The following is a 23,297-nucleotide window of genomic DNA, read 5'->3' on the forward strand; positions in this document are numbered from 1 at the left end:
GGCAGTTATTATTTCCAAATATTTCCCAGGTTTTATTTATTTGGCAAAACATAATTACAACTTTTGCAATTACTAAAATGTGCATATACTTCCGCAGTTAAATATTGAATTTATTCCTATTTATTTGGATTTTGAGCAACAGTATTTAATTTAAAATAGTTCATAAAAGTTTTTATACTATGTTTTCTAATTTTTAAACGACTTCCCATTACTTAAGATAAACTCTGGTTGGTAAAGGGAGACTATTAAATATATTTAAAAAATTTCGAATGCGTATTTTGTAGTAATTATTCTACACTATAACCTACATTATATATTTACGAATTTCGAGACCTTCCTAACTAATTTAATTCCGTCTTTTTTGTTCCAGACTAGTGACACGAAAGGACGAAGTCGACTCTAGCTCATCAACGCCTAAAAAGCCGAAATTCGGTCGCCATCGCCAAGTAAAGAGTGTTTTTCATTCACCTGTTTTCTTTTAACGTTTCCCCCTCCAACCGTCCCCCGAATCACCGGCAACCCTTCAGTGTCCTTTTTTATCTACCGCTTTTTTAATTTTTTAAAGATCGTTTAAATGCAAAGCCTGTAGTTGATTCCGTTCGTTTTTTTTTCGGTCTCTCGCATTCACCTTCGCCCTGTCGTTTCGCTGGAAGTATATCGGGAAAAGATAAACAGGAATACGGCGGGGAAGTCACCTTATCCGTTTATCCTTCGGGTAGGAAGTTAATTGAACTTTTTCGACGGTTATTATTTCTTTATTATTGAGTTTCCTACGGCGGAAACTTTATTTTTTCTTATTAGTGTGGTCCCTTCGTTTTTCCGGCGTGTTTACTCTCTTCTATTTTCTTTCCGCTGCTAACTTTGGTCGTCAGAGGCAGGAGTTTCGCTGTTTATTTACCATTATCAAGTCAATTTAGGAGTTCGAAGTATTGTTAAGTATACATTTTGAATAGACAAAACAACTATATGTATTTTGTGTTCATAATGAACGATTTTCATCAGAAACATATATTTCATGACATTTTTCATAGCCTACATAGTATTATACTATCTTTCTGGCTTCAAATAGGCACATAAAATACCGGTCAGTGACAAATGAAATAATTCTGTGACTACTTTGAAAGTTTTTTATAGTATTAATACCAAACATGATTTATATTAATATGGCTTTAATATATTTCCCATATATTGGTTGAGTTTTCTACGTTAGATATTCTATTTTTTCTTATTAGTATAGTCATCTCCTTTTACAAAAGTATTTACTGTCTTTTCCTTTCATTTTACTTGTAACTTTGGTCTTGAGGCATTTTCTTATTTATTTACCGTTATCAAGTCAAACTAAGAGTTTGAACTATTGTTAAGTATACATCTTGAATAAACAAAATATAGATCTATATTTCGTGTATATTTTGAAGCATTTTGTAATAAATAATAAGAATAAGTGAAATAATAAGAATGGTTAAGTATAACAAAAGTTATTTTCTTTATCATAAACAATTGTGGGACTATTTTGAATATATATTGTTGACTTCATACATTCTAATAGATCCAAAAATTCTAACTATCTTGGTTAAGTAGCCTTAGGCCATAACATACCGATAAGGATACTATATGAAAAAAATTGAGTTGTACAGGTCAGTAACTACACAGTATTGGTAATCGTATCATATACATTGTGTCAAAATGGGTAATTCCTGCTTCATATGAATCATTTTATTTAGCTATTCCGACAAAATTCTTGATGGTATTGAATTGAAAAATTGAAAATCCCCGTGGTATTGAAATAGTCACATCATCAGATTTGGTACCGTGTGACTTTTTCTGGTTTTAACTGAGTCAATAAATTTCTAAGGGAAAGTATGTATTTTCCCATGCATTATGACAGAATATAGAATTTATTAGAATAAAATAGAATTACTTTTTCCTTTAAATAGAATTACTAAAGTTACAAGAAAAGTGAGAACATGAACGAAATATATATCTCAAAGGTTATTTCGTGGTATATAAAAAAATGTTTTTCATGTCACAGAATTAGAATTACTTTTTTCCTACTCGATAATAACGGAAAAGTAAGTGAAGTGGCTTGGAGCTTTGCGGCGTTTATTATTTTTTATAATTAAATTTCCGATATTGAAAAATTTGTTTTCGTTCTTGTTATTCTCCCGCCCTCGTTCTTGGGGGTTTTTACTTTACTCCTGTCGTTCCTCGATATTTTTTTTATACTAGACGTATTGTTACCTTCAAGAATATTCTTGTATTGTTCCTATTTCCTGAAATAATGCACATAATATTTCTTGTTGTTTAAAGAGAACAGGTTGAATCAGTAGACTAAACTATCTCAACCGGTCAACACTTATAACAATCGAAACTACAGTTGAATGTTAGTGTACTGAGAACTACACAGTGGGTCAGAATGATGTCGAACGGACAAAAATCGAGGTGTTTTGTATATCGTATCCACCGGGACGACACGGCAGGCGTTCTTGGTGGCGATCGAGACTAGATAATCGGGTCAAGCTGGCGGTTACGATGAAACTGTGGAAGGTCTTGGCTAGGAACAGTCACGTCTACACCAATGGAGTAAGCCAAGTGGTTCCGATAGTCAAGGCTCATAAAGTACCCACCATCGAATTACACGGTAAGTTATTTTGTAGTTTGTAGTTATTATGTTGTATATTGCACACTAAACTGATATGGAGAAATAAAATAATGTACTTCATGTTTAATTAAATGTTTCTATTCCAAATAAATATACTTGGGCAGCTTTTAATACAATATTAAGTGTGGTAATTCAAAATATCAATGCAAATAACATGTTAAACAACCTAACTAATATAAAATAATAGAACAAAAATGTTGTTTAGAAATATGGTTTATTTTAACATTATGGAATATCTAATACATATATTATCAAACGACTTAAAACTACAATTAATTATACAGTCATAATAATTTGTAGGTTAGTGTTATGTTTTACTGTATTTAGATTCAACTCTTCTCTACAGTACCTATGAGGTTGAGATCTAGACGCGTTTTTTATGTAGTGGCAACCTCTTACATTTATTAGAAAGCATATTTACCTGTTTACGTTTAGTTTTTGTTTCCTTCGGTGCTGTGTTTCCTTGTCATGTCATTTTGATATCATGGTATTTGTCATTATTTTATTCTATTACTACCTGTGTACATTTTTCTTGATACTGTTTGATTTATTGAGACACTATTCACGTCAATAATTGAACTGTCAATTTCCAATCTATCTATCACTTTTTGCCAATTTCACCATTTGTCAACTTCTTATTTTGCATGATTGATGAGTCCAATCAGACTGTGTGTGTGTGTGAAAGTGTTATTGTAGACAATAGTCTTTTTCACATATCCAAACATGATAGATTATTCCCCAACATATCCGGATTTGGCGTATGCGCACTCTCCAGCATATCATAATTCATAGAAAAGAATAAACTATATGAAACTATATTGTCTTTCTTTTCTAACGGCCAACGGTCCATTCTTTTCGAGGTGATCGGTACTGTCGATTAAATGAAAACAACAAACAAATATATAATATCTATATTTTGTGCTACATTAACATTTGTTTTATTTATTTAGTTATTTAAATTGTTGTGTTAGTCTTGGTGGTCTAACATACATTGCTTTTAAAATATGAAAGAACAAAGGTAAGTGCAGAATGTAAGGTTCAATTTTTAGAAGTTATAAAATCCATACAACATCAATTTGATTTATAGTGGGAATATTAGCTGCCAAAATTGCCAAGTCATTAATGAGGTTTGTATATCAAGAATAGTAGAAAAAACTGTAATAACTGGTAATAATTAGACCTTTATTTTAAACATAATATATTTTAGTAATAATTTAAATTTTTTTATAGCTAATATTTAGCTAGAATTTGTTGAGAGTAAAAGTCGAAGAATGTGAAATTCAGAGAATCAGAAGAAGAAATTAGACAGCATTTTGCTAAGATATGGAACAGTGTACAGTGTACCTTTAAAATAATTAAATTTACTAACAAAAGTAGACCTGGATCAAGTAACCAAAATATAAATCTATCAATGACACCCTAGTGATCTAGTGACAAGGAAAATACAATGCATTATTATATAAGAGTATAGGTAAATAAATAATTGTTTTGTGAATATAATGATGTATTGACTGAGATGTCTTTCAGTTTTAAACCACTATCATCCATTCGTTTTAGGCTAGGAAATGCACAATATGTTAATCGAAAGCTCGAGGTAGTCAGTTTGATAATGGGATTTGTGGATCAAAAATAGCAGCGATAATATTTAGAGATTTTTAGGAAAATTGTACTGCTTTCATATATAGTGGTGGCTATTTCGTTTCATTTTAACTATATTGGCTGTGTTTGATTTAAACGATTTCAGTCTTTTTATGATAATGTTTATTTATATGGTTCTTGGAATTCTGGTTAATTGTTGAAATATGTAAATTTATTTAAATATTGTGTTTTTAGTTTGTGTTATGCAGTGCTGGGAAGGAATAGTTAAGGGAATGATGGGTAGAGTAACGGGTGAGGGGAAGCATAGTAATAGGTACTCTATTCCTAAGAAAGTAAATTACAAAAAGGCAATTAAATATTTTATTCTTATTTATCGAATAACAGCTTGAAATAGTTCACACATTAACACGGTATCTTAGGAAGCTGTGTTTTGCAAGCCATTCAATAATTCCAATCATTTTCCATTCATTTGCGGAAGATTGATAGATAGAATGATGTATTTTTTGATCTGATTGCGACTTGTTCATAGAGATATCAGGGTAAGCAAGAAGTATGTATGTGTAGTTCTTCCACTAAATGCGTTAATGATGTTGGAAATGGTTTATGGATGAAACTGTTAACTTTCACTCTACTAACATTTTAGGATAAAAGATTAACGAAACCCAACAATATCCGATAAATTGCGATGGCGAGTACACCTAACCCGAACATATAGCGACTGTTCCGCCAGCTGGATCTCGTAAAGTCATTTCTCGCTAAATTTTACGAGGCAAGATGCTTTCCTTTAAAGAGCCCGAAGCGTCTTAGATTACGAAATCAGAGACGCGTTAACATCATCCACCGGACGTGGTAAATCAAATTTTCCACCGGTACCGTGGACCTGGCCCGCTCTTTAAACTAAATTTACCCCGACGGCGACCGATAGAAAACGAACAAACATCCCGGGAAATCATGTACGATTTATGGTGGTGAAGCGTCATGCACTACATTGAAAATCAGTTGGCTTTTTTGTTTATTTAAAATATTGGTCAGTTCTTCACACTTTGCCGGTCAAAAGGACAGTTTCTCTTTTGAGCTAAACCATTCACGGATTCGAAATTTGCGAATAATGAAAAGGTGGTAGTCGGATAGAGTCAGGTCTGGAGAGTATGACGTGGGCTCATCCCATCAAAGCGTTTAAATGACACATTTTATCCACCGGAGCGACTGGTGTTTCTGTATGAGACTGTATCATGCTGCAGTATCACCTGATCGTGTCTTTGATGGTATTATGGACGTTTTTCGATCAATACACAATTCAAATTGATCATTCGTTTTCGGTAGCGTTAACTATTAAGTGTTTTTACAGGTTTCAATAGTTTATAACATATAGTGTCAATCTAGCCCCATTAGATACAGAAGTCTTCTCACCAAACGAAAAAAGAAAGCATGATGAGGTGATAGCCATGATTTTTACCACTTTAAATTTTTTAAATTAATCTATTTTTGTCACCCTATTACTATTATATGCAGACATTTCGTACTTTCATACTTTTGAAGCGGAATTTTCCAATTTCCTGTCATTAAATTGACGTGGGACCCATCTTTTCATCTTTCGGGTCATTCCCATCGATTGTAGTCGTCTACAAACTGCGATTCAAAGACGAACATAACTTGTGTAGTTTTGTGGTTAGTGTCATTGAAATGAAAACATGTATGTAACATAGCTTAATATTCATTTGGCTGGAAATAACAGCGAGATACTTGGAATATAGAATATGCTAAAAATTATTTAGAAAAATAGAGTCATACAGTAATAGATATAAAACTTAATAGGTGTTTTTGGGGAAAAATCTCCCAACGTTCAATATCCAGATGATACTGTAAATATAATACTTAATTAAATTTTTAACATAACAGTTGAGGGACTCATTTATTCATTCATCATTCTAATATATCCAAAAAATCTAAACTATCTTGGTTAAGTAACCTTATGCATTGTACTAAATATACTTCTTTATATAAATTAATAAGCATATTTTTAAAATGCAATGCAGTTTGACAGTTCTTGTAGTTACAGTACTTTCATGTTTTTGACATTGTGTTATTTGAACGCATTTTAGGTTTATACTCTGGCCGATAATTTTACATTTTAACTTTACCTGTTAAAAGGCGAAAAAGGTGAAAAAATGGGTACCTAAAAAAACTGCATATATATCTATATATATGTATATATATATATATATATATATATATATATATATATATATATATATATATATATATATATATATATATATATATATAGAGAGAGAGAGAGAGAGAGAGAGAGAGAGAGAGAGTGAAACAGTAAAAAGAAGCTAAAAGCACTGTTCTTTATTTTGTATTCAGAAAATACCACCCAAGATAAAACCAAAAGCACCATAGAAATGAAACTAACCGATCAAGTGCTTTCACAGTTCTTAGCATGGACATATAGATAGAACATATAGATAGATATTGACTCCGTGAAACCTTTCCCAAAATTGCCTATAATGATAAATCTTCTTTCTGATCTCTTTCTGTAAATAGAGTTGTTAAATTATGCTATCTTATAGGTACTATTATCCACAGTCGATAGCCGTTCTGGGTTCGATGCTTCCCATCCAATGATATTTTAACATAAACTAAATTCATAATTCTAAAGAATTAAACTAAATTAACATGCTTTTTATTTTTTCTGAGCAACTAGGACCATATTTATAATATTTATATAGGAAGTTTTAAACGGTCACCCACTGAATACTTATCCACCACTGAAACACTTCTCCTCTTATCAGTTTCCAGTAATAACTCGAGGAACAGAGACAGTAAACATAAAAATCAATGAAACGAAGCCGGAATATCGCAACAGTACAGACTCCTTTTCCTGGAATATTCTTAAGTTGCCCGTTTTTTATGCTCCCTGCCACGTCTTACCCACTTTACCTCGGAATCACCCGATTTTACGGCCTTGATAAGATGACGATAACCCTTTTTAACCGCTCGACGTTTCCTCGTCTTCATTCTTCTGCATGTCGTATCCATTGAACATTACTTTATCAGAGAAAATATTTATTTACAGTTTATTTAACAACTTCTATTATCGCGTTATGGGTATTGGTTATTTCATTGGGCATTTTGGGTGAATTTTTTAGCAGATTAGGTGGAAATATTAGTTTTTGTTATTATATTGTGTAGTTTAGTATTTTCTATAGATGATATTGGTACCAAGTTAGTTTAACTAAATATATTGAGTGTTGAACATGCATAGCAATTTGCAGCAGATGATGTTTCTAATATATTAGTCAAAATAACAGAACTAATACAAAATTTTTAACCACATTAAATGTTGATGTTATTTCGGTCCCATATGTTTCGAAATAACGTTTACTAGAATTGCCTTCGCGTTTAAACAATATAAATCCGATCAATTTTCACCTTTTTTGATACACAAACATATATATGGTCGGTTCAAAGTTATTTTGTACATACGTCACTTAAACTTGTGACGTCTAAACGTCGCAATGTTGCCGCATCAACTCTGAATTTTAGTTCTGTTTGGCTTTCACATACAATTCTAATCTAAATAAAATAATTGAACAAAAATGTGGTCAAATATAATTTATTTTAACATTATAATACATCTAAAAACTATAGTTAATTATATAGCTACAATAGTTTATAGGTTGGAGTTATAACATTTTATCACTATTGCTTTCAAGAATTTTGCTTGACGACCGGACGACATTGACTGGCTCATTAGTTTACGTTTTCGAACTAATCAGACAGCATAGTGTCTCTTTTTAGCTAGAATAAAATGAGAAGGAAAATATTGTTTGATTCTTAAACTAATTTACATTAAACATTTTGATGACTTATGTACAAAAAATTTTTGAATAGTCTATATGCCAAAATGGATATCGGTTTATATGGGAACATTATTTTTCAGAGGAAATATACATTTATAATCCATTTAACTTTCGTATTTTATCCATTATTGGTAATATTATCATATCATATCATATTACATTGTATAAGCGATTATTATTTAAATTAAAATTTCTATTTTTTACTCAAAATTTACACCAAAGTTTAAAATTCGTGGCAATTTGTAGAAGATAGCGTAAGCTATTACGACATATTTCTGTACCAACATCATTGTGTTTCAACACCCCAAAGAAAGTAAAAATAATATTTCTGAAGAAGAGAAATTACATCTAATATATTGTTCAATATATCAGAACGTTTATACACAATTTTAAACCATATTAAATGATTATGTTATTTTAATTCCATTTATTTCGACATAATGTTTGTTGTATTAATTTCGCGCCTGAAAAATTCATATCATATTACATTGTATTTGCGATTATTATTTAAATTAAAATTTCTATTTTGTTAATCAAACCCAAATTATTATATTTATGGTTTTAACATGTTTTTTTTTAACAAAATGGATGTATTTTTTCGGATAGTGATTTCGATTTATTCTAAAATATAATACATTTTCTTTATATAAACACTTTAATTTCCCATGCGTTATATTTAGTGTCTGTTCCCTTTTGTTTCATGCACAGATTCACTTCCTTTCTTTTGAAGAACTTCTCGGATACATTAATCCTAGATTTCCTTTGATTTTTCCCCATTTTCTAGTATATGTCTAGTATCCTTCATACGCTGTTAGTGCTCTCACTGAATTATTGAGTATTTTCTTGCTTCTTTACTTCTCATCATGTCTATTTTTGTTGCACTCTAGACTTTTCTGAGGAATCTCATGTTGACTTCTTGTATATAACTTTCTACATTTCCATTTCACTTTTCCTTGATATTTCCTTTTTGTTAATGAATTTGTTACTTATAATGAAGTACAAATTCACGATCTTTCCATTTTTAGATATTTATTGAATTAAAAAGTATAAAACAGAAATCGACTGTGTTGGAAATGATTATATATAACAGGTCAATTGAGTCCCCCGCCTGACATATAGATGGCGCTACTAGAATTAAATACATATATATTTTAGTTAGCTCTAACCCCAAAAAGATGCGTGTATGACTTTGGCAGCTGTTGGATCATTAGTTTGTAAATTATAGCATGAGTGAAGCAACTTTTGATATTGTGAAAAAATAATGGATAAAAAGGAATTTCGCGTGTTGATAAAATATGGCTTTTTGAAGGGAAAAATACAGTTGAAGCAAAAACTTGGTTTGATACCGTGCTTCCGGACATTGTTCCAGGAAAATCAACCATCAAGGTTTGTTATATTAAGTTTAGATGTGGTGAAATGAGCACCGAAGACGGTGAATCGAATGCAGTGGACGCCCAAAAGAGATTGTTACCGTCAAAACATTACAAAATGAATTTGATTGACCGTAAATTGAAATTGAAAGAAATAGCAGATACTCTAATGATGTCAACTGAACATATACTTGCATCATATCATTCACTAATATTTGGGTATGAGAAAGCTCTGTGCAAACTGGGTGCTGCACGAGCTCAGTTTTGGCCAAAAACAACGACGAGTTGATAATTCGGAGCAGTGTTTGAAGATGGACAGCCATCCGAGTGGACTGCGCACGATGAACCCGCTCCAAAACGTGGAAAAACGCAACAGTCGGCTGGCAAGGTTATGGCATCGGTATTTTGGGATGCGCATGGAATAATTTTCATTAACTACCTTGAAAAAGGAAGGACCATCAACAGTGACTATTACACAGCGTTATTGGACCGTCTGAAGGGCGAAATTGCCGAAAAACAGCCGCATTTGAAGAAAAAGAAAGTGCTGCCTCGCCAAGACAATGCACTCTGTCATAAGTCACTGAAAACGATGGCAAAAATCCATCTATCCACCGTATTCTTCAGATCTAACCACCAGCGACTATTTCTTCTTCTCAGGTCTCAAAAGAATGCTCGGTGGGAAGAAATTTTCGTCGAATGCGGAGGTGATCGCCGAAACTGAGGCCTATTTAGAAGCAAAGGGCAAATCGTACTACAAAAATGGTATCGAAAAGTTGGAGGATCCCTATAATCAGTGTATCACCCTTGAAGGGAATTATGTTGAATAAAAAAAAAAACTAATTTTGCCAAATAAATGTGTTTTACTATTGTACGCCGGGGACTTTTCAACTGACCTGTTATTAGACTAACTGTATACGCAATAGCCTAAATGATGTTTAATGCAATGTCTTCAGCTGACAACTGTTAAAAGAGCCCAGTGCTCTAGTCCAAAAGTTGATTCGAATTTGTAATCATATTTGCAACAACTATGTGTTCGTTATTTTTTATCCATGAAACAAACTGACAAAACCGAGCACTGTAAAAAAAATTAAAAGAAATTTGATGTTAAACCGTTGTGTCACTATGGAGAACAGTTTTGTCAAGTTAGCAAGAAAAAGAATTTTGTTAATCATTTTATAGAGGCTTATATATAGAGAATTAAAATATTTTACTGGATAAAATTGATTCCCCAACAAAAATCAATAGAACCTCTGTATTAAGATGAATAAAAAAAGATCCAGTAAAGGTCTGCTGTTAATGGCCACCGAATATTACTCGCCGAATCGTCGGCTAATCCAGATATAATGGACAGGCCAAATATGGCCAAATTTAATTGCTCTTTTCGAAAACATATTCGTTCGAGAGTACGTTTCTTTCCAACGCGTGGGTGCAAATAATCCCGGATTATCCCTAATGGATTTGGTAAACTGATCCAACTGTTAACGGGCAGAAAATTTGAAGCCGCACATCCCCCATGTTGCCCCTATCATAACCCCCTCGGTGGGGGGTACCGAGGGAGGACGGTGAGGGAAAAATAAACGATTCCCGATTTCAAATGGGGGACGCAGCGCTGTCAGTTGAATGTTTACGACACAGTTTGTTTGTTTCAGGATGTTTTGTTATCTTTTCTTGTTTGTTTTTATATACTACATGGTTTTTTTGGTGAATGGTATTCGTTAATCATCAAAAGCTCGACTAAAAAACAAGGATCAGGATATTGCAGTGGAAGTAAATCGACTCCATATGAACATTACAGGTTTTCTCACAGTGGCATGGAATCGAAGAGTTTAAATTTTCAGTTAAGGGCGTCTACATCAGATCATTCTACAAGAAACCACATTGAACATGTTCAAGTAATGTTATATGTGCGAATAATATCTATATACTCGTTCAAAATATGGGATTTTTGTCACTTTAATATTCTTCACTGTCGTTTGGTGGTATAATAATTTTCATACAACATTTACTTTTTAGGTTGTGCAATGAAAATTATATTTTCAAAAAATTATTAGTTTTCACTATTTGTCGTATATCTTCAAAAACCATAAACTCTAGAGAAATTTAACCCAGATTTTCGTTTATTTTGGATCAAAATACATATATTTTGATAGTTTTATCTTGATCCGAGAGGTAAAAAATTTTACCACTATTTCCATATATATAGTCGTAAAAATTTACAATTTTCTGTCATTTTCAATATTTTTCTTGTCATTTCTGTTCAAGTAATCGCAGATTAATGAAATTTTCATATATTATAGAGAATTTTACACTGAATCGAATGGTGGTATAATATTTTTCATACAACATTTACTTTTTAGGTTGTATAATGAAAATTATATTTTCAAAAAATTAGTAGATTTCACTCTTTGTCGTATATCTTAAAAACCATAAACTCTAGAGAAATTTAACCCAGATTTTCGTTTATTTTGGATCAAAATACATATGTTTTCATAGTTTTACCTTGATCCGAGAGGTAAAAAATTTTACCATTATTTCCATATATATAGTCGTGAAAATTTACAATTTTTTGTCATTTTCAATATTTTTCTTGTCATTTCTGTTCAAGTAATTGCAGATTAATGAAAGTTGCATGTATTATAGAGAATTTTACGCTGAATCGAATGGTGATATAATAATTTTCATACAATATTTACTTTTTAGGTTGTACAATAAAAATTATATTTTCAAAAAACTAGTAGTTTTCACTATTTGTCGTATATCTTCAAAAACCATAAACTCTAGAGAAATTTAACCTAGATTTTCGTTTGTTTTGGATCAAAATACATATATTTTGATAGTTTTATCTTGATCCGAGAGGTAAAAAATTTTACCACTATTTCCATATATATAGTCGTGAAAATTTACAATTTTTTGTCATTTTCAATATTTTTCTTGTCATTTCTGTTCAAGTAATCGCAGATTAATGAAAGTTGCATATATTATAGAGAATTTTACGCTGAATCGAATGGTGGTGTAATAATTTTCATACAACATTTACTTTTTAGGTTGTACAATGAAAATTATATTTTCAAAAAATTATTGGTTTTCACTATTTGTCGTATATCTTAAAAACCATAAATTCTAGAGAAATTTAACCTAGATTTTCGTTTGTTTTGGATCAAAATACATATATTTTGATAGTTTTATCTTGATCCGAGAGGTAAAAAATTTTATCACTATTTCCATATATATAGTCATGAAAATTTACAATTTTTTGTCATTTTCAATATTTTTCTTGTCATTTCTGTTCAAGTAATCGCAGATTAATGAAAGTTGCATATATTATAGAGAATTTTACGCTGAATCGAATAGTGGTATAATAATTTTCATACAATATTTACTTTTTAGGTTGTACAATAAAAATTATATTTTCAAAAAACTAGTAGTTTTCACTATTTGTCGTATATCTTAAAAACCATAATACTCTAGAGAAATTTAACATAGATTTTCGTTTGTTTTGGTCCAAATTACATATGTTTTCATAGTTTTATCTTGATCCGAGAGGTAAAAATTTCTACCACTATTTCCATATATATAGTCGTGAAAATTTGCGATTTTTTATCATTTTCAATATTTTTCTTGTCATTTCTGTTCAAGTAATCGCAGATTAATGAAATTTTCATATATTATAGACAATTTTCCGCTGAATCGAATGGTGGTATAATCATTTTCATACATTTACATTTTAGGTTGTATAATGAAAATTATATTTTCAAAAAATTAGTAGATTTCACTCTTTGTCGTATATCTTAAAAATCATAAACTCTACAGATATTTAACCTAGATTTTCGTTTGTTTTGGTCCAAATTATATATGTTTTGAGAGTTTTATCTTGATCGTGCAAATTTGCGTGTTTTTGCCATTTTCAATATTTTTCTTGTCATTTCAGTTCAAGTAATCACAGGGTAATGAACGTTGCACCGATTATAGAGAATTTTACATTGAATCGAATGGTAGTTTAGGACAGGTTAGGAACACCTGATATAGATCACATATCGAATTTCTCTCATTTAAAAATAAAATAAACAAACAGTTTAGAAGATAGGACAGCCCAGTGAGCTATTTTCTTGAAACCGCTTGCTAAATCATTGAGAAGTAAGGAGATTTTACTATTTTCATTCTCACTAATTCTTAAAAGTCAGATTCTATAGCAGGAATGATAAAAACCTGTTTTATATCATTACCGAAATTCCGATTTTATTTGGGATTGTAATCTTGTTGAAACCCTGGAGGCATCTGCTCGATACTGGGGCGCGTTACAGCCCCCTCACCCCACCGCCATCGCGAAAATGTATGTATAATCATACGACGGCAAAATAAAAGGCGAGAGAACACGATTTTTCCGCCCGTGCATGGCCGAAGTGCTACGCCATAAGGCCGAAAACCGACCACACGAAAATAAATCACACGGATCCCGCTTTTTTCCCTCCTCGTATTTACAATTTGGACGTATCCCCGACGCCGAGAATAGCTCCCGATGACGGCACGACGCCTATTTCTGGCGGCGGCACCCCTCGCATCTCTCGCGCCAGCACCAGAATGATTTCATCTGATGAGTACGTTTCATTTTCGATATTATTCCGTTTTTCACCCGCCCGTCTCGTCCCGTTCGGTTCATCCCCGTGCCTCCCTTCGCTTCTTCTCTTCTCCCACGAACGATTTGAGTTCGTCCTTGGCATTTACGAGATGTACTCTCGTAGCTGATGGCCGACGGCACACCAGATGGGGTTAGAAGCTTCTTTAATTTCGTCGCTTCTTTTTTTTACCTAATTCGTACAAACATTCGGGATCTGAATCAATTTTTTTTAATCAGATCTATAATGTTATTTTAGGGGATTTACAACAGATAGTGTTAGTCGTAATTAACTTCATGTTAAACCTCACTTTATAGTGTGTACCAATTCGTGGAAGTGTGAACAAAATAATTTTTCGGTATGTTGAAATTGTCTAAATTTGTACCGAGCAAATCGCATTTGTGGGAAGTTACTTTTTTACTAGAGTTTGAAGAAAAATGCTGCTGAAGGCCATTTACGAGATGTACTCTCGTAGCTGATAGCCGACGGCACACCAGATGAGGTTAGAAGCTTCTTTAATTTCGTCGCTTCTTATTTTTACCTAATTCATACAAAAATTCGGAATTTGAATCAATTTTTTTTTATCAGATCTATAATGTTATTTTAGGGGATCTACAACAGATAGTGTTAGTCGTAATTAACTTTATGTTAAACCTCACTTTATAGTGTGTACCAATTCGTCGAAGTGCGAACAAAATAATTTTTCGGTATGTTGAAATTGTCTAAATTTGTACCGAGCAAATCGCATTTGTGGGAAGTTACTTTTTTACTAGAGTTTGAAGAAAAATGCTGCTGAAGGCCATTGAATGCTATATGAAACTCGTGCTAATCATGCTCCATCGACTTCAAGTGTGAATACTGGTTTTGACGTTTTAAAAGTGGCGATAAAGTGGCAATTGTGAGACCGAAGACAAAGTTCTAGACTGCCAAAAAGATAGGAAGGCTATGTCCAAATCCTCATTAATATATTAGGTTACTCCATTAAATCTTCAATGAAGATCGCTACTGACTAAAATTGACGCGTTTTAAGCGAAAACGGCCGAAATACGGGCAAAGACACAACAGTGTTGTTCTTCAGCATGATAACGCTCGATCATATGCTGTAGAACCGATGAAAACATACTTGGAAACATTAAAATAGGGAGTGCTACGAGACACGATTTGTGACCTGTCTGAACGGCGCTTCTCTTCTTATGAATATGCCAAAATATGGGCCGTTTCGTGGGCAGCCTTAAAAGGTACTTCGTTCATTCTAGATGGAATCCGAAATTTACCTGAGAGATGAGAAAAAATAGCGGTTACCAATGGACAATACCTTCAATAAAGTACAATTTACCAATTTTTAGACCTGATCTACATAAGTTATAACATATGAAAGGGTCTAGAACAACAAAACTATTAATATATATTGAAAGGTTAGCTATGAATGTTGAACTACTTGAATTAAAAGTGGTAATAGCACTAACAGTTCTAAGTTCTAGAGCAATTTAATATGGATTTTAGTTTGTTTTGCCCCAAAATACATATACTTTTAGTCATCATTTCTGGTCAAGTAATCGCAGATTAATGAAAGTTGCATATATTATAGAGAATTTTACGCTGAATCAAATGGTGGTATAATAATTTTCATACAACATTTACTGTTTAGGTTGTACAATGAAAATTATATCTTTAGAAAATTAGTAGATATCACTATTTGTCATATATCTTAAAAACCACAAACTCTAGAGAAATTTAACCCGGATATTCGTTTGTTTCGGTCCAAAATACATATGTTTTGAGAGTTTTATCTTGATCCGAGAGGTAAAAAATTTTGCCACTTTTTCCATATATATAGTCGTGAAAATTTACAATTTTTTGTCATTTTCAATATTTTTCTTGTCATTTCTGTTCAAGTAATCGTAGATTAATGAAAGTTGCATATATTATAGAGAATTTTACGCTGAATCGAATGGTTGTATAATAATTTTCATACAACATTTACTTTTTAGGTTGTACAATAAAAATTATATTTTCAAAAAACTAGTAGTTTTCACTATTTGTCGTATATCTTATAAACCATAAACTCTAGAGAAATTTAACCTAGTTTTTCGTTTGTCTTGGTTCAAAATACATATGTTTTGATAGTTTTATCTTGATCCGAGAGGTAAAAAATTTTGCCACTTTTTCCATATATATAGTCATGAAAATTTGCGATTTTTTGTCATTTTCAATATTTTTCTTGTCATTTCTGTTCATGTAATCGCAGATTAATGAAAGTTGCATATATTATAGAGAATTTTACGCTGAATCGAATGGTGGTATAATAATTTTCATACAACATTTACTTTTTAGGTTGTACAATGAAAATTATATCTTTAGAAAATTAGTAGATATCACTATTTGTCATATATCTTAAAAACCACAAACTCTACAGAAATTTAACCCGGATATTCGTTTGTTTCGGTCCAAAATACATATGTTTTGAGAGTTTTATCTTGATCCGAGAGGTAAAAAATTTTGCCACTTTTTCCATATTATAGTCGTGAAAATTTGCGATTTTTTGTCATTTTCAATATTTTTCTTGTCATTTCTGTTCAAGTAATCCTTATAACATATGAAAGGGTTTAGAACAATAAAATTATTAATATATATTGAAAGGTTTGCTATGAATGTTGAGTTAGTTGAATTGAAAGTGGTAATAGTACTAGCAGTTCTAAGTTCTAGAGCAATTTAATATGGATTTTAGTTTGTTTTGCCCCAAAATACATATACTTTTGGAGTTTTATCTTCCATGTCCATTCTTCCTAACATCGGTTAATGTCAATTATCTTGAAAACAATAACTTCCAGAGTAACTTAACATAGATTTTTGTTCTTTTCACCTCAACGTACGTACAATTCAAATGTTTTCTCTTTATCTGAGGGGTTAAAAAAATGTACACTTTTTTCCATACATATAGTCGTGAAATTTGTCGATTTTATGCCATTTTCTTATTTATTACTGCCATTTCTATTCGAATAATAGCAGGTTAATGAAATATATAGGAATTATACATATGTAATTATACATTTTCAAAAATTAGTTATTTTCGGATTATATCACATATCTTAAAAATTATAAGTTCTAGATCAATTTAAGATGAATTTTTGGTTATCACAGGTTAATGAATATTACAAAAACTATCAACAATTTCCCGTAGAACAGTTTTTAAATTATAAATTATAAATTTTGTCGTATTTTCGGAAAAGATGAGACATGCAAGTGGCATCAAATTGCCCCGACAACTTATTGAACGGTTTGTTTTCCTATAATTTCTATATTTGCCTTCGTCATAGAGACATTTTCGAAATTCCGGTAAGAGAGGGAACAACAAGGAAAAAAATTAAGATGTATAATCGGGATATTAGCGGTACATTTCGTTTTCCGTCGACTTTGCGGGATTAGGCCAATTCCGCAAAACAACAGCCTATATCCTGGCAAGTTGTCGCTCGGCGAGAACGCCCACCGTTCCTCATCTCGGTTTAGTTAGATCCTTAAGCCGGATAAAAGCCCATAATTCTGTCGAGACGGGTTTTAGTCACAAAGTTACGGGCACAGGAGAGTGGCGATTGCGGAGCTAGGGGGACGTGGGAGGGGAAGGGTGGTTGTGCGTTGCCGGTAGGTGGATATGTTCAGCGTTGCCGGATGTGTGCATCACCACTTAACAGGTCAATTGAAAAGTCCCCGGCCTACCACAGTAAAATACATTTTTTTTTACTCAACATAATTCTCTTCATGGGTGATACACTGATCATAGCGATCCTCCAACTTTTCAATACCATTTTTGTAGTACGATTTGTTACTTGTTTCAAAATAGGTCTGAGTTTCGGCACCCACCTCAGTTTTCACTGACTTGTTTTTGGTCAAAAGTGAGCTTGCGCGGCACCCACTTTGCGCAGAGCTTAATGTAGTATATATAATGTAATAATTTAAGTACAATTATTTCAAAGGAAACTGTTAGGCTGAAAAGTATCGAAGAGGACAAATGAAACTTCCGGATAATAATTTTAAAAGAATAAAATTTTTAAAAGCATATAATAAAATGAAAGAAGACTGAACTATTCATTTATTTAAATGAGACATGGATATTTCAAAATGGGACCAATATATCCAACGGTCAGTCATGGCAAGATGATAATAAAAATAGTGTTATGACAAGAAAAGTTTATAGAGAAAGGTAATTGTTCGAATCACAATTGATTATTAGTTATTATTAGGTATTAATTAGTTTTATTAGATGAGTATATAATTAATAAAAGATAATTGTAGGACATCTTATTGTAGATTGTAAAATATTTAGGTGCACAAATATGTTTGTAATTGTTCAGAATATACATGAGCATTTGGTTAAATTGTATCAGGAGAGAGAGAATAGTATCTGTTTTACAGATATGGCAAATGCATTAAGAAGAATGCAGTGATTACATCTAGTTTTATCAGGAAATTTGCATACAGGTATTAACAGAACAAGCGAAGGAGAAATACAGTGATATCAAAATGTGTTTACAAGTAAACAGTGTACCGAAGGACACAAGAACTTAGCATAAAGATATATGTTCTCTAATGAAAGTAAAATATATTATTGGGACATACAATTGATAATTAGATGTGTTAGGCCTCCAGGGGAATCAACTACAAACGCACCTAGAACTCTAACTTATAGGTAGTATGGAAAAGAGTTCAATGTAAATATAATCAAACACAACCCTAACCTATAAACTATTGTAACTGTGTAATTAATTGTAGTTTTAAGTCATTTCGTTATATATTTGATAACAGTATTTTTTGTTCAATTATTTTATTTAGATTAGAATTTTGTTTATGTCAAAACCGAATCGAACTATAACTAACTTTTGACGTCACAAATTTAGATGACGTATGTACAATGTAACTTTGGATAGGCTATATATTACCTCATCAAACTATTGTAGACATACAATTAACCTAATAAATATTTCCTAACCTACCTGCGTAAACAACAACGCGTAATTGTGAATATGTTAAGCTAGTTTAGAATAAATGCACCTGAATAGTTCTGAGCAAGCCCAGCGCGACCGATAATATCCTTTTACCGTGATCTCCAGATACATCCGCGACAAAATGCACTCTAGACATCGATGCCTCATTACTCACCACAATGAATCAGTTTATTTACAAATAATTCTAAAATTACTGACAAGTTCCAGATATCCGGTTTTTTCGATGCCATAAACGTGCCTCCATGGAAATGAATAAGTCTCGTCGAGCAACCGTAACAATAACAACACAGGAGTATATTAGATTTTCGTTTAATTACATTTTTCCCGTCTCCAGGCGCGTTCCCTTCGTTTTGGCTTGATTTAATTACAAATAAATCTATATTTAGTCATCTAGAGAGTCCTGGAGTTCATACAACTTCATGTAATAGAATCGTGAAGAAGTACTTTGTGTTTTACAAGGAGAAATTCTTCATAATTAATGTCAGAAATCAAACACATCAATTTTTCAATTTCAACCAAATTCAATTGGAGCTAATATCAGATATTAATTAATGATTATGTGCCTCCTTTAACTCGCATCTTTCAACTATTAAAGGGGAAGCCTCAGTTGTTATTGCCGTAAATTTAATATGATCATTTTTATTTACTAAAGTGCTTGTACAAAATATATTGAAAAATACAAACTACTACTCAACGTTTATACTTAACAAATATGAAATATTTACATTGCCATAAAGCAAAAGTTAACTGTTTATTATATTATGCGTCTGAATCATCATTTGTGATCCTTATTTCTTTCTTATATATTCAATCAAAGTATGTAGTTGAACGCCATACAAATATTTCGATTTTTTACAATGCCGAATTATTCCTGTTTGCCCTTTGACATTCTATTGAGGATTTTCATCCACCGAAACAAGCAACACCTAATCATTGTTTTTCTTTCTTATAACACTGTCTTTTTCAGCATGGTTTCCACAGATTATTGTAATAAAAATGTCACAATTTCATGGTAACAAATAACAATAAACTTATCATTTCGGTTAAAATCGTGTTATCTAGTGGTGGACATTTGGGACTTGCTTTCATTCAATGAATGAATGTTGTTATATTTGCAGACGATACTGCAATCCTAGTAATTTGATATATTAACACTGAATTAACCGAAAATTTAGAAACATTTATTGCCGAAATACAATACGGGACAGAAAAATGTTGATGCGCCTTTTTTTCTGAATGAATCAAAATAAATCAGTGCATATTGATTTCACGAAGAAAAGCATCAAGTAGTCCTTTTTGTAAATACAGCTAAATGTCGTAACATGACCCATGATATTAAATTCATTTGGAAGCAACATGATAAGAAAAAATATGAAGAACTCAAGCTGTAACAAAAAAAAACTATTTAATGGGTATATATTCAGTCTTGTCAGTATATAATTAGCATTTTCATTACCAATAAGCTTTAAAGTTAGTTATACGAAGACCTCAGTGCACATTAAAAACAGTGTCATAGATATTAAGCCCAAATTGTCTATCGTATAATAAGTACTAAAACCAAATAGTTTATTGATGTTAATTTACTAAATTGTTGCAATAAATAATAGTAACAATTGTAGAATATGATAAATTGGCATTGGCACCCTTGGTCTGGAACAAAGGATTATGCCCAAAGACAGAGACAGAGACTCTGGCAGTACATTAATGTTAAGGTTCTTCAGCTATTGGATAATTATGTTTTAGTCAGAAGATAGAGTAAACCTATATGATTTAGTTCGGTGAAGTTTATAACTAGAACCCAGTACACATTAAAAACAGTGACATGATTTTAAACCCAAAGTATCTGTCGTACAATAAGCACTAAAAACAAATAATTTATTAGTATTAACTAGACTCTTCCGATATATAATAGCAAGAAATTGTAGAATTTGATAAATTGGCATTGTCAAACTTGGTCTGGTTCAAAGGATTTCCAAAGAGATAGACAAAGGCCCTGTTAGCGCATTAGTGTCGAGGTTCTTCAGCTCCTAGACAGTTATAGCTCAGTCAGAAGATTAATAGTGTCTATCATAGAACAAGTACGTTGTAATTTTAAAACCATAGCAAATTAGATAAAAACAAATAGCTTATTGGTGTTAATTTACTAATTAAGTTAAGTAATACTAGTTAAGTAAATGGAAAATTTGATAAATTGGCATTGGCAACACTGTTTTAAACGTATCTACCCCATTAAAACTACAAAAAAGAGCACGACGAACATGAAATGACCTCAGGAAAGAAACAAAGATTACGACAGGATGCCGTATCAATCGAGCATCCATTCGTAACAGCTTGTGCGAGACGGGAGGGCGATTTCTCTCTCTCTCTCTCTCTCTCTCTCTCTCTCTCTCTCTCTCTCGGCGCTAATAAAGCCGTGTAATGGGCCGTTTTCACCGAGTAACCGCCGTAAAGTCTAATTAGCAGACCATATTTAATCGGTCGCGGGCCGACGGCGCCCCCTCCCGGGAAACTGAACAGTCGTCGGGCCTCGGTTTTTCCGCAAAGTTTTAATTAAACGCCGAATAGGTTTGTGGGACGGGCGATTTTTCTCTCGGTCACGGCGACATAACGTAACGAGCACCACTGATGCCCCGCTGATTCATGTTTAAGTTGCCGTTAGGAATCCTCGGGGACGTATTAAGGGAAGACGGGATGAAATAACGAAAACAGCACTTTACAAAATCGGAAAATAAAATTAGGTAGTGGGAGCTTGGTTTAAAGCAATTGGTGATTATCTGGGGACCGTTCAGATTACTGTAAGATGATCTGGTGGACTTTGTTCTCTATGAAATTATTTGTTGGGATGTGAGACTAACCAAAATTCAAAAGGATCTAAATCTGACGAATAAGCTCGTGTGACTGAAAGCGAACAATTTATTGAAATTATATATTTTTCATCAAAATTAAATGATAAACGATCGCATTTTTAACTTAATATCTTTTATTATTCGATGTGGCTTTTTATCACCTTATAAAATTGGCATTTACGCTGAAATAACATCATCAAATACGGGAAAACGCGCGGGGGGAAGGGAGTGCGATCGATTCGCAATGAGCACCAGCGTCGGGGACACGTGTCGCCCGGTTTATATCCTGCTAATTAAATTAAAAATGCAGTTTTTGCTCGGCCGTTCCACCAGCCGATAACATTTTGATTTAGCAATCGTGTCGCCATCGATAACGAGCTGGTAATTAAAAAAGACGCGTCAATTTCCGAAAATTAAATTATTACTTTTATCCCGGAGGAAAGAGCAAGAGAAGGAGAGAGAGAAAGCGAGAGAGTGCATTGTGCGACGCTAATTTTAAGGCATTCGTCACGTTCCTTGTTTTTCAGAAGACTTCTCTTGCCTCCCACCCATTTCAGTTCTCTGTCGCTCATTTATTGACTCCGGTGCAATAGCACAATCCAGGTGTTATTTGCTGCATCAGCGAAATGAACTTAACTCCAGATTCCAGATTTTTTTCTCTCATGGTGGTAATTAAATTGAATTAAAAATTGAATGATCTTCTAGATCAGTTAGAATGAGTCTTTTATGCTCTCCAGTTGTGAACGATTTTGAATCATAATTTATTTTTAATATTCTCTAACTCTCTTGACTTTAGTTTTCCTTTTTTCTTTTTCCTGCTGGTATTTATTGTGAAGTTATATTTACGAGATCTTTATTTTATATCTCCTACTATATCTATTTCTATATCTTCCCTTTATAATACAAGATAGTTGATAAATTTTTAATTTTCAATATTCTTTACTTTTCTCGGAGTGTTTTTTTTTGTATTTATAATTTTATCTTTTTATTTCTATATCTGTGTTTGAACATATTTTCTATTGAAAATTCTTGTATTAGACTTCTTACTCGCTTCCTTCTCCTAATCTTCCTTCATCAATTTTTGTTAACTTTTATTTTCCTTTTTGCCTTATATTCTACCTCAAGTTTTCTTAATCTGCTCTATATATTGCTTCTTGTATATATTCTTAAATTTTTTTGATATATTCATCGATTTATTGCAAAACATTATTTATTTATATATATATATATATATATATATATATATATATATATATATATATATATATATATATATATAAGCTTTGCAGAAAAGCCTGTATGAAAAAAATTCAAAAGACAAATAGAGCGTCAGGAACAGCA

General features: G+C 32.2%; 1 protein-coding gene across 2 annotated transcripts in view; it reads left to right on the forward strand.

Moving 5' to 3' along the window:
* The window catches only part of Grip (Glutamate receptor interacting protein), a 347,975-nt gene that overhangs the window by 88,844 nt on the left and 235,834 nt on the right, over window positions 1-23,297 (forward strand). For both annotated transcript variants that reach the window (XM_076410452.1, XM_076410453.1), the window contains exons 2-3: window positions 371-446; window positions 2,308-2,638. In XM_076410452.1, the coding sequence (XP_076266567.1) occupies window positions 2,530-2,638 (109 nt within the window). In that variant the 5' untranslated portion in view covers window positions 371-446; window positions 2,308-2,529. The remainder of the gene's footprint in view (window positions 1-370; window positions 447-2,307; window positions 2,639-23,297) is intronic.

The sequence above is a fragment of the Rhynchophorus ferrugineus genome, unplaced genomic scaffold (genome assembly GCF_030347505.1).
Source record: "Rhynchophorus ferrugineus isolate W39M unplaced genomic scaffold, kcgeb_rfMv2 rfM7, whole genome shotgun sequence".
In the NCBI taxonomy this organism is placed as follows: domain Eukaryota; kingdom Metazoa; phylum Arthropoda; class Insecta; order Coleoptera; family Curculionidae; genus Rhynchophorus; species Rhynchophorus ferrugineus.